This window comes from Triturus cristatus, chromosome 5_2 (genome assembly GCF_964204655.1).
Source record: "Triturus cristatus chromosome 5_2, aTriCri1.1, whole genome shotgun sequence".
Taxonomy (NCBI): Eukaryota; Metazoa; Chordata; class Amphibia; order Caudata; family Salamandridae; genus Triturus; species Triturus cristatus.
The window spans coordinates 72016793-72033425 of NC_140588.1; the positions used below are offsets into that span (position 1 = coordinate 72016793).

The following is a 16633-nucleotide window of genomic DNA, read 5'->3' on the forward strand; positions in this document are numbered from 1 at the left end:
AACAAGTTTAAAAAGATAATGAAGTGATACTATCCCGATACGTGCCACATAATGCCACACAGTGCCACATAACGGAGCACATTTTGGCATTTCTTGCAGCATAATTTACCCAACCCTGAAGCATAATTTGGCCCTCCCCTGCCGCATATTTCCACTGGCCCGGTTTGTATGGGATGTATGGATGTTCTTAATGTTGTTTCTTCCTGCAAGCAGGAGAGAAGTATCATGGAAAATATAGTTGTTGAAAGTGCTATTCAATAAACGGAAAGCATACGAGATTTAAAATATGAGCCTCCTGTCTTGCAATAAAATTGCTTCTAACTGTAATGGGTCTAAAGTTACTAAAACAATGCAACGCGTGCTGCTGCGCAGTGGCAGGCGTTTCGTCGCAGAGGGGTAGATCACCTCTCAGTTGCTGATTTCTGTGTTTAGAAAACTGATATTAATGACGTGAAACCTTTGCCATGCAGTGTTAACGTGTGAAAAAAAAGGCAAAATGGTGAAGAAATGCTGCTTTAAAATGTGCGATATTACGCTGCATAAATTACCTCTTCAAGCGACATAATTTGGTGAACCCTGCTGCGTAATTCGGCCATTTCTGTCACATAATTCCAGTGGCCCTGCTTAAGTATTTTCTAACTATATCTGGGATGAGAATAAATCGGAAACCAGTCATACCCGTTCTTGTTGGCCTCGAGCAAACCAGTTACCTAGGTGTGTTTAGGAGCGCGGTGCGCTTATGTTGCTGCCCTTAAAGGCATTCCACTTTAGTAGTAAAACCCATGAGTGCAATTTGCTCGGGTTTACACTGAAGCACATGATTTGACTAGTCATATACATATTTATGATTTTCAAACATGAACCACTATTTTATAAGTTCAGTGGACAGTCAAGCGCAGAGAAGGGCTACAACTTGTAGTCCTTCTCTGCGCTTGACTGTCCACTGAACTTATAAAACTTATAAAGGTGTACTTGTAGCCTACAAGTACACCTTTGGAGATCTCTGTAATCATTCACGCGCCTATCGCACGCTGAAGTGACTAGTGGCCCCGCCCACTAAGGTGTAACGCACTCTTCCTGTTTACTAATCTCTGGGTTCACGCGCTGCGAGGAAGCACCGGCTGCTTCGGTTTCTGCTGCCTGGCTTGTTGGAGCAAGAGCGGAGCATGGAAAGCGCACAGCCCCTCTCCAGCAATGCCGCCAGGACATGGGACGAGCTGCTGTCTTTCAGACACTTCCAAGAGCTGCCCCATGCGCGGGGCTACGGCTACGGGGGCAAAATTAAAGAAATCAGGGAGAAGGAGTTCAGCAGGCTCGGAGGTAACAGTGAAACACAGAAGTCATTATTCATTTGATCTGAGGCAACATTTGCGATCACTGTGATTGCAGGATTGTAGGAAGGGAAAGAATGTATCACGTTGTGTTTTCCTTTTTCGCATTTGGTATGTTGCAAGGGCTATTGCAACATTGAAAGTCTATTATGACTTTTGCTCTCCAACCAGGGAAGAAGGGGCTATTTATTATTGGCTACATTGGCGCCCTTGGAACACATTATGCGGCACAAATACAGAGAACAGAGTGTGCTTGTTTGTTTGCGAAAGAGTAACCTGGTCTTTGCAAGACGAAATATGCGATTTTATAATTTAGGGGTTACATAGTTATTTGATATCGTTACTGGCAGTATTTATAGTGGGCAGGTGTTGTCAGGTGGTGGTGGGGGGAGGGGGGTGTTGCATATTCAGATTTTGCAATAGGCACACTGGCACATAATGTTAAATTATATTATACAACAAGCAGAGGGGGGGGGGGGTTAAGGGGCAGTGGGAAGGGGTACTAAGTGAGAGAAAACACAATATTTTGTAAAATAACCAACCTTTAAAGACTTTCAAAGCAGAGACAGAGTGCGTGTATGACGTTTGTTTGTTGAAATTCCTAGCGAAATCCGACACCTCACCATACCCGACTGAAAGCACCTGTACCCAACTCTTTAAAGGAAAACTCATTTATTAGAGGGGTGTAACACCCCAAACACCCCCTGAAGCTATACCCCACTTCCCAACAGAGGTACCATAATGGTGGAGTACTGGCACTTCTAAGCACCCAGCAGGTACTCTGCAGTAATGGAGCCATGCACGTTTTTTCATTAAAACCTCGCTTAATATAGCGAGTACACAAACGGTCCAGTTTCATGTGACTGTCGGTTATTTTTCTTGATGAAAACTCAAATTTGCGGTAGAAAAATAATTACAAGTGTCTCTGTGTTTGTAGGGCACACATGCCCAGCTCCAAAAAACTGGCTGAAATATGCCCAGAGAATTATCCGGAATTCAGGAAAACCATTTACAAAATGGTTCTTTCTCATTACATTTCCCAGTCCAGTTGGGAAAATTCAGATTTGCCCCTTGCAAGAATGGTGATACTTGTCTGCATGGGTATTGCAGTGTGGTTGTTGGAGATGGCCCCTTTTGCAGGGTTATCCCTAAACTTTTTGCTTCTTCCTCCTATTTTTTCCTGACCTGCTGATGTTCGTTTTAGGACTCTGGGCACTTTATCACTGCTGATCAGTGCTAAAGTACATATGCTCTCTGGGTAAATTGTGTTATGGATTGGTGTTTCCATGATTGGCATATTTGATTTACTTGTCAGTCCCAAGTAAAGTGCACTGAGTGTGCCAGGGCCTGTAAATCAAATGCTACTAGTGGGCCTGCAGCACTGATTGTGCCACCCACATGAGTAGCCCTGAAAAGATAACTCAGACCTGCCACTGCAGTTTGTAGCTGCCATGTCGACTTGGCAAGTGCACCCACTTGCTAAGGCCTACCCTTCCCTTTTCTTACATGTAAGTCACCCCTAAGGTAGGCCCAAGGTACCCCTGTGGACAGGGTGAAGTGTATGTGAAAGGTAGGACATACCCTGATGTGTGTGGCATGTCCTGATAGTGAAATACTGCCAATTTCGTTTTTCAGTATTGAAAGGCTATCTGGCCCATAGGAAAGCATGGAAGTTAATTTATATCATCTTATAAATATAACTTCCCATTGGGACCAGATAGAAAAATAAAGTTTAGTATGCCTGAACTTAGAATCTAAAGACGTATCTTTTAGTAAAGGTGATTTTTACATTCTGTGTTTGAAAAAAAACACTTTTAGAAAGTAGCTATTTTCTTGCTTAGCCATCCTGTGTGGCTCTGCTAGGACGTGTATTGACTGTCTGGCTTTGGAGTGACAGGAGTTGGGGAGGTGCATTCTCTCAGACGGCCACGGGGGGTTGATGCGTGTCCTGCCTTTCATGAATGGGTCAGGGCTGGGCTGAATAGACCTGGGCTGCATTCAGAGTAGTGGGAGGAGGTGTCACTAGCACCTGAATAGGCCCGGTCTGCATTTAGAGTGGTGGGAGGAGATTTCCCTTGCACCTGAATAGGCCCTGTCTGCCTTGGACAATGCTGTCTCCGGCTCCTGCTGAGAAGCTGGGCCAGAGAGGACCAAACTTGTTTGGACTAAGCACAGAGACTCTCTGCCTCAGAGAACAAAGGAATTTTGGGTATAAATACTGGGTCCCAGACCCCAGAACTTTAGAGCTCTTTTGGACCATTAAGACTGCCAAGAAGAAGAGCCGGAGAAGCTGTGAGGAGGAACTACCACTTTGCTGAGTGCTTGGCTGTGTTGCCTGCAGTGGCTGCTTCTGTCTTGGGCAGTGAAAGGACTGGACTGAACTTTCTACAGTTTCTTTCTTTGAGTATCTCCAAGGGCTTGAGGTAGAGCTTGCCCCCCTGTTCAAGAAGTCTCAGGAACAGCAAAGACTTCAAGTTCTTCTTATCTTGGCACTGGGAACGGTGTTTTTTTACTGCAACAGAAGAAAAAGCAACCCGACACTGTCTACAATGCCGCTGCTGACTCCGTGTCCTGAAGGCACCGCAGAGGGCACTGCCGCAATGCCGCACCATGAGTCTGGTGTCACAACGACATCTGCTGACGCCGCCACCGAGCCGCTGCTCGCATCGCTACCTGTGGACACCGCACTCCCCACCGCCTCATGCCGCCGCCTTGGTATCACCGCCGCTGCCGCTCCATGCCAAAATAGATGCCGCTGAATGCACTGTGGTTCGAGGGCACAGCTCGTAAAGTTACACAACGCACCGCAGCCTTGGCCTACTGATAGCGGCGCCATCAACTCCAGTTCATCAGCCAACGACAGCGCTTCAGCAGCTTTCACCGGGACCTGCCAGCACCGCAACGAGCACCGCATCACTTGGCACCATGACCCTGGTCTCACCGACAACGCCATCTGACGACGCCACTGAGCCACTGCTAGCACCATGACCTGAGGGCATCGCACGCCGCCCTGCTGCACTTAGCACCGCAGCACCGACGCCTGCGCTCCTGACTTCAACCATGAGGAGTTCGATCAGCAATGCGTGTGACTTCAAGGGCCCGACGACTCCTGCACCGACCTCCGAAACCGATGCCTGCGGATGCCGTGCTTTTGGAAGCTCAACGAGAGGTCGTTGATGCCCTGCATTTCTAAAGGTACTGTTTTGCGGGTCTTCCTGACACCGTAGATGGCCCGCGACGCCGCTGTCAGCCAGAACTGTTTGGATTTGTTTTCTCACAACACTGTGATAGCCCCAGAGGGAGCTATCGACTTCAAGGAACTATTTTTTAAGGTTATTTTGATAACTGAAGATTGTTAAGTACTGCATTGTGGATTTTTAAAAATTGTTTTTGGTCTTGTCTGAAGTATATATGTAGGAAGGTGGAATCTGACTAATGGTTGCCCCCAACTTTTTGCCTGGTATTTGAGTGGTTTTTGACTAGTCTAGCTGGGATCCTGCTATCCAGGACCCCAGCCTATCTGCTTTCTCCCTAAAACTGATGTAAGTACTCTAGGTACCAACCAATTGGATGCTGAGGGTGTCCCTTGTAGATGGTACCCTAGGTACCCAGGGCATGGGTCCCTCAGTAGGCCTACCCGGGCTGCAGCACTTATTGTGCCACCCTGGGACAGCCATACAAACTGACACCACCAGACCACTACTGTAGTCTGGGTAAGGTGGTGCTAGCACCCCTTACAGGGATGTAGGTACCCTATATCCCACACCCATACAACACATATACTCTCATAGGTCACCCCTATGGCAGGCCCTGGTAATCCTACAGGGCTGGGTGCTGAGGTATGTGTGAGGAGGGACCCCTACATGAGTAGGGCCTCTCTGCAACCTTCGTAAAAACGTTACTGGGTTGTTTGTAGTGTAGCCATACCATATACTCTTAACCGCATTATAAGTAAATCGCGTCATCGCGATAACTTGATAATGGCTACACAGAACCATATTGTGTTTGGTGTCAAACATGTAGGAATCCTACCCCCAGTCCAGCCATGGGCATGAGGGTACAATTCCCCCTTGCTAGAAGGGCGATATGGGAAAAGCGGCAGAATTTAGACACCAATTTAAAAGTGCACAAGTTTCACAAAATGGCTACTACCCACCACCTACACGACCCTGGCTGGCTGTTGCTGGGGAAAACCCCAGCCTCGCCAGCTGGACAATAGGGCTCCTGTGGCAGAGAGGTGCTAGCATCTCCCCAGACAGGAAAATGTGGATTGGAACAGGGTGGGTGCACCAAATGTCCTTTCAGAGTTGCACGTAGGTAGCTGCAGAGACCTAATTCTGCATACACCGCTTGGAACCGGTTCAGGGGCATCCTGTCCCTCACCCAGGCGGGAAACACACAAATGGGAGAGGGTGTAGCCACCCTTTCCCGCCTCACCAGCCATTGGTGGACACTACTCTGGACACTCCCCTAATCTTGGGGATAAATGTGAATAACGTGGCCCCAGAGCCTCAGATTACTTTGGAACTTCACAGAACCGACCTTCGACGAGCTGCTGCCCAGCTGACTGAAGAAATCTCCCTTGGGATAAAGGAGTTATCCCCCTGCTTGGCAGGCACCTGAAACACTGCAAGTGACCCGGTTGGAACCATGCTGCTCTGACGGACTTCAACGACCTCCAACTCCCTTGAGGTGGGTTTCCAGTACATCCCAGATGCCAGTGAGGGTGCTCAACGAGTTTGGGCACCGTGGACCGCGTGGGTGCCGAGATCCCCAATACCCCAGGACACCAGCCACCTCTTGCATAGCACACGACCCTGACCAGTGGGGAAGTTGTGCTTTGGCCCGTTTTTGAGCCAACCACTCTACAGCAATTGTGCCAAAGATCAGCGCCCTAGCCCCCTCCGGTGGCCCGTGGGTGCCCTTTTACGCACTCCAAATTGCCGCCTCCCGTGGTCCCTTGTCTCTCAACTTGTGGGCCCTAGCGGAGGTCCATCTTTGAAAACAGCATATGCCAGGCCAACTTCTCACATTGGTGGCAGCGGTGGGATTCGAACCCACGCTGTGAGAAGTTGGCCTGGCATATGCTGGTCACTAGTTATAGTGGCCACCTTGCACCAGTCCAATTCGACTCTTATGATGTTAGGTTTAAAAGACAACCTTTAGAGAAAGCTATCCTAGTGGTAGCTGTGGAGAGCAGACTTCAGGCTAAGTCTTGAAGGAGTGTTAAGCTTATTGTTTTACCATAATAACCTCTTGAATAACCAAATGAAAGAGTAGCCCACACAGGTATATATATAAAATATATGTATTTATTCTAGACAGAATCCCACAGTCGCTTTATGAGACTAGTGGCAAAGTTACACTTCAAACAAGCATTTATAAACACAATAAATAGCACAGAAATCAATGGGCCCCATGGGGGGACCAAACCATATACTAAAATAGTGGTATAAGAACCACGACAATTCTACAGGCAATGCCTACGGCATTCAGGATCGCTTGCCCCTTCAGAATCCACCCACAGTTATGAGGAAGGGGACCCACGGGAGACGCGTGCAGTGCAAAGAGCTGCTATCGGGATCGCAATGTTAGCCTATGGAGAATGTCGCGGTTTAAAATAAACAGATTTTTCAATACTTCTAGCAGTAGTACAAAGTTAAAACTTTGGAGTTAAGCTTTTGAAGAGCCCACCACCTCGAGAGTACCGTAGTACCACTGTTACCTGCCCCAGGGAAGCCGGGTGCATAGGTCGATTCTGGTGTCGGGTCGCGGGCTGATTTTCAATGGGAAAATAGTCAAAAGTTCTGCTAGCCAAAAGCGTCGATGATGCCGTGAAGATCAAAGATGTGAAGATTGTAGAGAAGAACCTGAAAGCAGAGGGGACAGAGTCTGGGTCACGGCAAAGTGACCAGGAAGCTCAAAGCAAAGAGCCCTTCGATGTCGGGTGCTTCAGGTGAGAGGTGCTGTTGCTTGGATCTGCAGCCACGGGCTCCGGGAGGCTTCAAGGAAGGCCAGCTTCCGGAGGGCAACTGTCCCACGTCGGATGAGGGTCGCTGCAGTGTTAGTGTCCGGATTGGATCCACTAAGCCTTGGCAACCGCAACCAACGAAGAATAAAGTGCAGAACCACGAGGTCTGGGAGAGGTCTCCTTCGAGGAGACGGTAGAGCAGGCCTGGAGCAACCAGGGGAACTCTTGTTTTCAAAGATGGACCTCCGCTAGGGCCCACAAGTCGAGAGACAAGGGACCACGGGAGGTGGCAATTTGGAGTGCGTAAAAGGGCACCCACGGACCACCGGAGGGGGCTAGGGTGCTGATCTTTGGCACAATTGCTGTAGAGTGGTTGGCTCAAAAACGGTCCAAAGCACAACTTCCCCACTGGTCAGGGTCGTGTGCTATGCAAGAGGTGGCCGGTGTCCTGGGGTTTTGGGGATCTCGGCACCCACGCGGTCCACGGTGCCCAAACTCGTTGAGCACACTCACTGGCCTCTGGGATGCACTGGAAACCCACCTCAAGGGAGTTGGAGGTCGTCGAAGTCCGTCGGAGCAGCGAGGTTCCAACCGGGTCACTTGCAGTGTTTCAGGTGCCTGCCAAGCAGGGGGATAACTCCTTTATCCCAAGGGAGATTTCTTCAGTCAGCTGGGCAGCAGCTTGTCGAAGGTCGGTTCTGTGAAGTTCCAAAGTAATCTGAGGCTCTGGGGCCACGTTATTCACATTTATCCCCAAGATTAGGGGAGTGTCCAGAGTAGTGTCCACCAATGGCTGGTGAGGCGGGAAAGGGTGGCGACACCCTCTCCCCTTTGTGTGTTTCCCGCCTGGGCGAGGGGCAGGATGCCCCTGAACCGGTTCCAAGCGGTGTATGCAGAATTAGGTCACTGCAGCTGCCTACGTGCAACTCTGAAAGGACATTTGGTGCACCCACCCTGTTCCAATCCACATTATCCTGTCTGGGGAGATGCTAGCACCTCCCTGCCACAGGAGCCCTATTGTCCAGCTGGCGAGGCTGGGGTTTTCCCCAGCAACAGCCAGCCAGGGTCGTGTAGGTGGCGGGTAGTAGCCATTTTGTGCAACTTCTGCACTTTTAAATTGGTGTCTAAATTCTGCCGCTTTTCCCATATCGCCCTTCTAGCAAGGGGGAATCGCACCCTCATGCCCATGGCTGGACTGGGGGTTGTATTCCTACATGTTTGACACCAAACACGATATGGTTCTGCGTAGCCATTCTCAAGTTATCGTGATGACGCGATTTTCTTATAATGCGGTTAAGAGTATATGGTATGGCTACACTACAAACAACCCAGTAACGTTTTTACGAAGGTTGCAGAGAGGCCCTACTCATGGAGGGGCCCCCCCCACACATACCTCAGCACCCAGCCCTGTAGGATTACCAGGGCCTGCCATAGGGGTGACCTATGAGAGTATATGTGTTGTATGGGTGTGGGATATAGGGTACCTACATTCCTGTAAGGGGTGCTAGCACCACCTTACCCAGACTACAGTAGTGGTCTGGTGGTGTCAGTTTGTATGGCTGTCCCAGGGTTTCACAATAAGTGCTGCAGCCCTGGTAGGTCTACTGAGGGACCCGTGCCCTGGGTACCTAGGGTACCATCTACAAGGGACTGTCAGGGCACCCTCAGCATCCAATTGGTTGGTACCTAGAGTACTTACATCAGTTTTAGGGAGAAAGCAGATAGGCTGGGGTCCTGGATAGCAGGATCCCAGCCAGACTAGTCAAAAACCACTCAAATACTAGGCAAAAAGTTGGGGGCAACCATTAGTCAGATTCCACCTTCCTACAATATACAAATATTGGATATTTTTCTAAACTGGTGTGGTGTGGTGTCCTTTTGTAGTGCTTACACTATTAATGTGAGTTATGTGCAAATGCTTTACACACTGCCTCTAAGATAAGCCTGACTGCTTGTGCCAAGCTACCAAGGAGGTGAGCAGGAATTATTTTAGGAGTGTAACTCCCTTATCCTGACTAGGAAGAAGGGTTCCTGCTTGGAAAAAGGTACCTACCTCTGCCAACTAGAGACCCCCATATCTAACAGTGGTAGTAAGTAATTGTTACTTGTCCTCATAGGAGCCAAGTTCACCAAATTATTTGTGGGGCCTAGGTCATGTGAGCACTTTCAAAGGGAGGCGCGATGACAAACATTGCCTATAGGATACCCTTCCTCAAATGCATAGTGGTTCATGGAAAAGACTCAAATGAAAGAACTCGCCCTAACCAGTGCTTTAAATGGGAAAACATAAGTGCAGGTACTCATTAAAATAGAGGTGTGACAAGTGGGTGGGGCTGGGGAGGGCTATGGGCAAGATATGATCATACATAATGACTTCTGTACCAGTTGCAGCACATATCAAAACACAATAGAGAAATGTGTTTATGTCAATAAAACAGATTAACTCATTACACAAAATGAAAGCCATGATGGCACTTTCAACCGAATGGTCACTGCGCACCTGATTGACAGTGCAGGGTCCGTCTAGAGACCCTGTCCTGTTAATCACAGCGTGACACAAGCCCTCTCAAACCCCTGCAGGTTGGAGACATTTAAATGGGCTCTGCTGGACTCTTTACCAGAAACTCTGCAAAAGGTTAGTTCACAGCTTGGTTAATTACAAGTTCCTCGGAAAGCGGAGTGCATCTTCCCTGCACTGGAGGAGAAAGCTAACCTGAGCCTACCCTGATCCTGGCTACCAAGAAGCGTCGGTACCGACGGCAAAAAAATAGGAAGTGTCGGTACTCAGTACCGATGAGTATCCGCCCATTTAAAGCACTGACCCTAACTCAAGATCATTACAGGAGTAGCTTGTTCACTTAGTGTTGCACCAACCAAACAGTGCTGGATGCCGAATTTTGCCATCCTTGAAACCCGTGGGCAGGGACAAAGTCTTACTAGAAAAAAAAGACAACAATACAGTTTTACCTACTCTATTTTTTGGCTATGAGGAGGGGATGATGAAGTTCAGGAATATTGAAAATGAGAGCCATATTTTAAAAGAGCAGATTTGGTATTTAAATTAAAGCAACCTAAAAGTTAACTCTTGACTCCAGTTTTCCATAATGATTTGGAACTTTGCTCTACCTGCCCACTTACGCCTTGAGAGAGGTTTGAGATATTTACCACAGAGGTATAATCCTGTACCACAGACATTATCCATATATAGCACCTCCAATGAGTTTTTCTTTCTAAATGCAACCTACCATGGAGATTTTTATGATTTGTGCACGAAAAGTCATGTATCTTGGTGGTTTTTGGACATTTTTTTATCTGATGAATTACAGTACGTCTGACCTGCTGTAATGTACTAGTGAGGTAATAATGACAGAAGTAGGACCCGTTAACCCAGGTGACACCGGGTAATTAGTATAACAATATAACAGCGTCTCAACTGGAGAACATTTAGCAAGGACAGTTAGAAAAAAGCATTTGCAATGCAATAGGTCTCGCATTTTTTGGAGTTGGAGCTATTGGTATTGTAAATAACAAATCCTTTCTATTTAAGTATTCAAAAAGTAATCCCAAAAAAAATGCATTGTTATGTGCAATGCCAATATCTCAAACTGGTGTCAATGCGAGATCTAGTGCATTGCAAATGCCTGTTTTTAAATGCGAGACCTGTTGCAGTGTAAATGCTTGTTTCAGTACTGCGTGCTTTTTAAAAGTTGTAGTCAATACTCAAAATGGAATCCATGTTATCAGCGTTCCCAGTGCTCCTTTATGTTTAATGGCCTAAATGAATCACAATGTTTAAAGCAGATTGCTAAATAGGATCTCCAGCCCCGAGGACAATGTCTCACTTCATGGTGGACAGTGTGTACCCTGTTTTCATGCAGTCTCAAGACGGGGTTAACTAATGCAGAGAGTGAGGTCTGTTAGCCTCCGAGGATCAAAGCATTCCTTGCAACAGTGCACTGTGGCACGGTGTTGCCATGTGTACAGAACACACTTTGCAACAGCAAGATGGTTTGAAAGTTGGGGGTGACTTTCTAAATTTTCCAGAGTATTCATCGGGTTTGTTGACAGCGTATTTATGCTGTCAGCCCAAAAATTGTTTGTGGTTGTGTGTGTGTGTAGTTGTGTGTGTGTCGTTGTGTGTGTGTGTGTGTGGTTGAGTGTGTGTGTGTGTGTGTGGTTGAGTGTGTGTGTGTGTGTGGTTGAGTGTGTGTGCGTGTGGTTGAGTGTGTGTGTGGTTGAGTGTGTGTGTTTGTGTGTGTTTGTAGGTGTGTGTTTGTAGGTGTGTGTTTGTATGTGTGTGGTTGTATGTGTGGTTGTGTGTGTGGTTTTGTGTTCCTTTGTGTGTGTGTGTGTGTGTGTGTGTGTGTGTGGTTGAGTGTGTGTGGTTGAGTGTGTGTGGTTGAGTGTGTGTGGTTGAGTGTGTGTGGTTGAGTGTGTGTTTGGTTGTGTGTGTGTCTGTTTGTGTGTGGTTTTTTGTTCTGTTAGTGTGTGTGGTTGAGTGTGTGTATGGTTGAGTGTGTGTGGTTGTCGTTGTACTAAAACACTCACATGAATGGATCGGTTTGGCAGCGTGAAACCTATACAGCGTTTGTCAATAGCCACCTTGGGCAGTGCCTGTGTATACCCATGGCGCGCTGTAATCAGCACCGGCACAGAACTGAAAGCGCGCTGTGTACGCGTTGTACTCAAACACTCACATGAATGTATCGGTTTGGCAGCGGCTGGGGGGGGGGCTTGCTTAATGAGACAGTGTGAGGAGCCATAGCCAGAAATACAATGTTGGTGCCATTCCGATAATAAACGGAGCCCTTTAAAGTTTTAAACTTGTGCCTTTCCATTTTTTGGGAGGGTGGGGGAGGATGGGGGAGTTTGTGCTGAACATGCGAGTCCGACTTTGTATTCTCCACAGTTCACGGGGCCCACAGGCTAGAGTGCAATGGGCTGTAAGTCTGTAAGCAATAGAATGTGTACATTTTTGTGTTAGAACTGTGGCTACACGCAAAACTGTGCGCGTGCTCTGTATATCAATGTATTGTTTTTTGGGTAGTGGCTTGAAACCCATTCAGTGTTTGTCAATAGCCACCTTGGGCAACGTCTGTGTATACCCATGGCGCGCTGTAATTTGCACCGGCACAGAACTGAAAGTGCGCTGTGTGCACGTTGTACTAAAACACTCCCATGAATGGATGTGTTTGGCAGCGTGAAACCTATTCAGCGTTTGTTAATAGCCACCTTGGGCAGTGCCTGTGTATACCCATGGCGCGCTGTAATGAGCACCGGCACAGAACTGAAAGTGCGCTGTGTGCGCGTTGTACTAAAACACTCACATGAATGGATCGGTTTGGCAGCGTGAAACCTATACAGCGTTTGTCAATAGCCACCTTGGGCAGTGCTTGTGTATACCCATGGCGCGCTGTAATGAGCACCGGCACAGATCTGAAAGCGCGCTGTGTGCGCGTTGTACTAAAACACTCACATGAATGGATGTGTTTGGCAGCGTGAAACCTAGACAGCGTTTGTTAATAGCCACCTTGGGCAGTGCCTGTGTATACCCATGGCGCGCTGTAATGAGCACCGGCACAGAACTGAAAGTGCGCTGTGTGCGCGTTGTACTAAAACACTCACATGAATGGATCGGTTTGGCAGCGTGAAACCTATACAGCGTTTGTCAATAGCCACCTTGGGCAGTGCCTGTGTATACCCATGGCGCGATGTAATGAGCACCGGCACAGAACTGAAAGTGCGCTGTGTGCGCGTTGTACTGAAACACTCACATGAATGGATCGGTTTTGCAGCGTGAAACCTATACAGCATTTGTCAATAGCCACCTTGGGCAGTGCCTGTGTATACCCATGGCGCGCTGTAATGAGCACCGGCACAGATCTGAAAGCGCGCTGTGTGCGCGTTGTACTAAAACACTCACATGAATGGGTGTTTGGCAGCGTGAAACCTATACAGCGTTTGTTAATAGCCACCTTGGGCAGTGCCTGTGTATACCCATGGCGCGCTGTAATGAGCACCGGCACAGAACTGAAAGTGCGCTGTGTGCGCGTTGTACTAAAACACTCACATGAATGGATCGGTTTGTCAGCGTGAAACCTATACAGCGTTTGTCAATAGCCACCTTGGGCAGTGCTTGTGTATACCAATGGCGCGCTGTAATGAGCACCGGCACAGATCTGAAAGCGCGCTGTGTGCGCGTTGTACTAAAACACTCACATGAATGGATGTGTTTGGCAGCGTGAAACCTATACAGCGTTTGTTAATAGCCACCTTGGGCAGTGCCTGTGTATACCCATGGCGCGCTGTAATCCGCACCGGCACAGAACTGAAAGTGCGCTGTGTACGCGTTGTACTCAAACACTCACATGAATGTATCGGTTTGGCAGCGGCTGAGGGGGGGGCTTGCTTAATGAGACATTGTGAGGAGCCATAGCCAGAAATACGAAGTTGGTGCCATTCCGATAATAAACGGAGCCCTTTAAAGTTTTAAACTTGTGCCTTTCCATTTTTTGGGAGGGTGGGGGAGGATGGGGGAGTTTGTGCTGAACATGCGAGTCCGACTTTGTATTCTCCACAGTTCACGGGGCCCACAGGCTAGAGTGCAATGGGCTTGAAGTCTGTAAGCAATAGAATGTGTACATTTCTGTGGTAGAACTGTGACTACACGCAAAACTGAACAGTGTTTGTAGTGCGCCTCGAGGCGTGTGCACGCGGGGTGGGAGTTCTGCTTGGATTGAAAGTGCCACGCATGGCCCGGGGCCACCTGGCAGCCGTGACTCACTCCTTTGGGAAGCTTCTGGCACTGATGGAGCAGTACGTGCGAGTGAGAGCGGGAGGAGCTTGTGAAGTGGGAGAACAGAGAAAAAGTACGGAAGGCGAAAAGGAAGCAAGGAGAGGGAGAAAGGGGCAAAGAGGGGGCAAAAGGAGGGTGCAAGGGAGGTACATGGGGAGCAAAGAGCGCGACCCCATGAGGAGAACAGGACACATGGAGAGGGCGAAAAGAGTGGGTGGGGTTACAGGTTATAGAGAAAGACCTAAAGCGAGCGCTTACGGGAGCACATAAGAATGCCATTAATCAAGCAGGATGGCTCTGTCTCCCTTCACGCCCAGGGAGGAGGGAGATGCGAGCAGAGCATCAAAGGGCTGGGTGAGAAGGGAGGGGGGAATGCAAGGGTCAACGCGGCGAAAGTGAAAGTACTCCAGCAGAGCATCAAAGGGCTGGGTGAGAAGGGAGGGGGGAAATGCAATGAGCAGAGGAGCAGCTGTGCACGTGCATGTGATCTCGTGCACTCAAGGTTTAGGCCAGCCAAAAGTGTGGGTAGCACTTTGAAATTCCCACATATAAAATGTCTCTTTCGAGCCTTTGGCTCGCGAGACCTAAAAAGTCTATATCATAAACCAGGGGAAGAGAACAAAGGGAGACCACGAGGAAGTGATAAATTTAAGATTTTTAGTAATTGCAGGTGGTTAAAGCAGCACTACTGTACAATTAAAGTGTATAGTGACCATAATACACAAGTGGGTACTGGGCGTACCAGTGACAAGTGACGGCGCAGTGACACAAAAGTGCAAAGGACAGCGTGAACGGCGAGAAATAATAACAAATAGTGGTCAATAAAAATACAAGTATATACAAATTGGTTTACCAATTAGGTAAAGTAAATTGACCACTACAGCGCCAAAGTTCTGTGCTGGGTAGTCGACGGCGTTTCAACCTGATCGATTTCAGGTCACCATCAGGACAAATGGTCACGTAAATTACAAGTGTAGTGCTGGAAGCCGCAAGAGAGAAATCTGGGCGGTCAGAGGTCCAGTAAAAACAACAAGGGGTCCAGAGGCTGAGTCAGCGTAGCAATGAATCACGGGGCAGCTGATCGTAGGAGAGAGGGCGGGTGAATCCTGGAATGCGAATAGTTGTGGCAATCTTACTGAGGTAACACGCGCAGATAGGTTGCGCCACGGTCCGTGTCAAAGTTTGGCGGGCCGGTGATCGATTTGGGCGTAAGGCGGGAGAGATCCGATAGTTAATGCCCGGAGACGAGTGAAGCGTCCTGAATGTGCTAGTGGACACCTGGGAATGTGTAGTTTATGGTATGCCGAAATTACGAACGGCAGTAAACGGCATCATTTATCATTCTGATCCCTGCACAAACAGAGGTTTGTGTAGGAGTTGGTATTTCCTGTCTGCAATGTATGTCTAATTTGTCATCATTTTATGCTAATAAGTATCCCCTCTCAGGAGGGAATACTTATTAAGGTATCAAACAGGGATTTATATTATTTCTGTTGCTAAAAACACTGCATCCACATTATCGATATTGAACCAGGAGACATTCTGGATGTATTAGTATTATTGTGATACACACTTGAGGAATGCCCTTTCATGTTATTATCTCAAGCCCTGACGAAGGTCTAGAAGTAGATGGAACGAAACACGTTGGCTGGATTTTAACTAATTGGATTATAGAAGATTTATAATAAATAATATATTTGGAAAATACACGTTGGAAATTCATTGGACTCTGAGCTCTTGCTGGTTCACTTATCCTCTTCAATCACAAGAAAACTCCACAGGATGTGTGGAGGGGGGAACTAGAGGCGTGGGGTTCTAGGAGCAGCAGCCTCCAATATTAAATGTTCATCACAAAAGAGCTGCTCCTAGTGTGATAACCCAAACGAGCTACAAGAACGTCGTGAGTGTGGGCATCTCAGAAAATCCTGATGAATGCCGCGGACCCTTCGGGGCCACCCAGGCAGAAACATGTTGACCATCCACGAGATCATTCACTAGACGGTTGGGAACAATAAATATCCCAATCACCGTCGCACTTATTTTAATATCATATAGTTTTCACTTCACATTAAAGAATTGCTACTGATTACTATAATGATTTTTAATTTTAATTTCACTCACATAGTCACGGGCCCCCACTCCATCACTTAGAAGTGCATCCTTGTCGTCAAGTGTATGCCCGTCCTCCATCAAACGAAGGTTTTGGAGGGCGAGGACTGGTCAATGATGAAGCATGACACCAGGTGGTGTGTGAGACCAGTCCGTATCTTTTTGTGAGATGCCCACACTCACGACGTTCTTGTAGCTCGTTTGGGTTATCACACTAGGAGCAGCTCTTTTGTGATGAACATCACTTATCCTCTTGCCAGAATCGTTTTAATTCTTTGTTCCTGAATTTGCAGGGTACTCAGACCCTGCCCAGCTCTTTTATTGAGAGTACACACTCCACATTGATGGATGGGGAGGGGGTTGTGTGGCAATTTGACCCTGGTGTCGTTGGACTTCATTGGGACAGGAGGCACAGAGTGAGAGAAA

At 47.9% G+C, this 16633-nt stretch overlaps 1 protein-coding gene across 2 annotated transcripts in view; it reads left to right on the forward strand.

The window, feature by feature from the left end:
• The first annotated feature begins 1089 nt into the window (after positions 1-1089).
• The window catches only part of LOC146822679 (molybdenum cofactor sulfurase-like), a 1712661-nt gene continuing 1697117 nt past the window's right edge, over positions 1090-16633 (forward strand). The window contains exon 1 of one of the 2 annotated variants that reach the window (XM_085606872.1): positions 1090-1320. In XM_085606872.1, coding sequence (XP_085462998.1) covers positions 1167-1320 — 154 coding nt within the window. In that variant the 5' untranslated portion in view covers positions 1090-1166. The remainder of the gene's footprint in view (positions 1321-16633) is intronic. The other variant, XM_085606873.1, reaches the window with a different exon arrangement.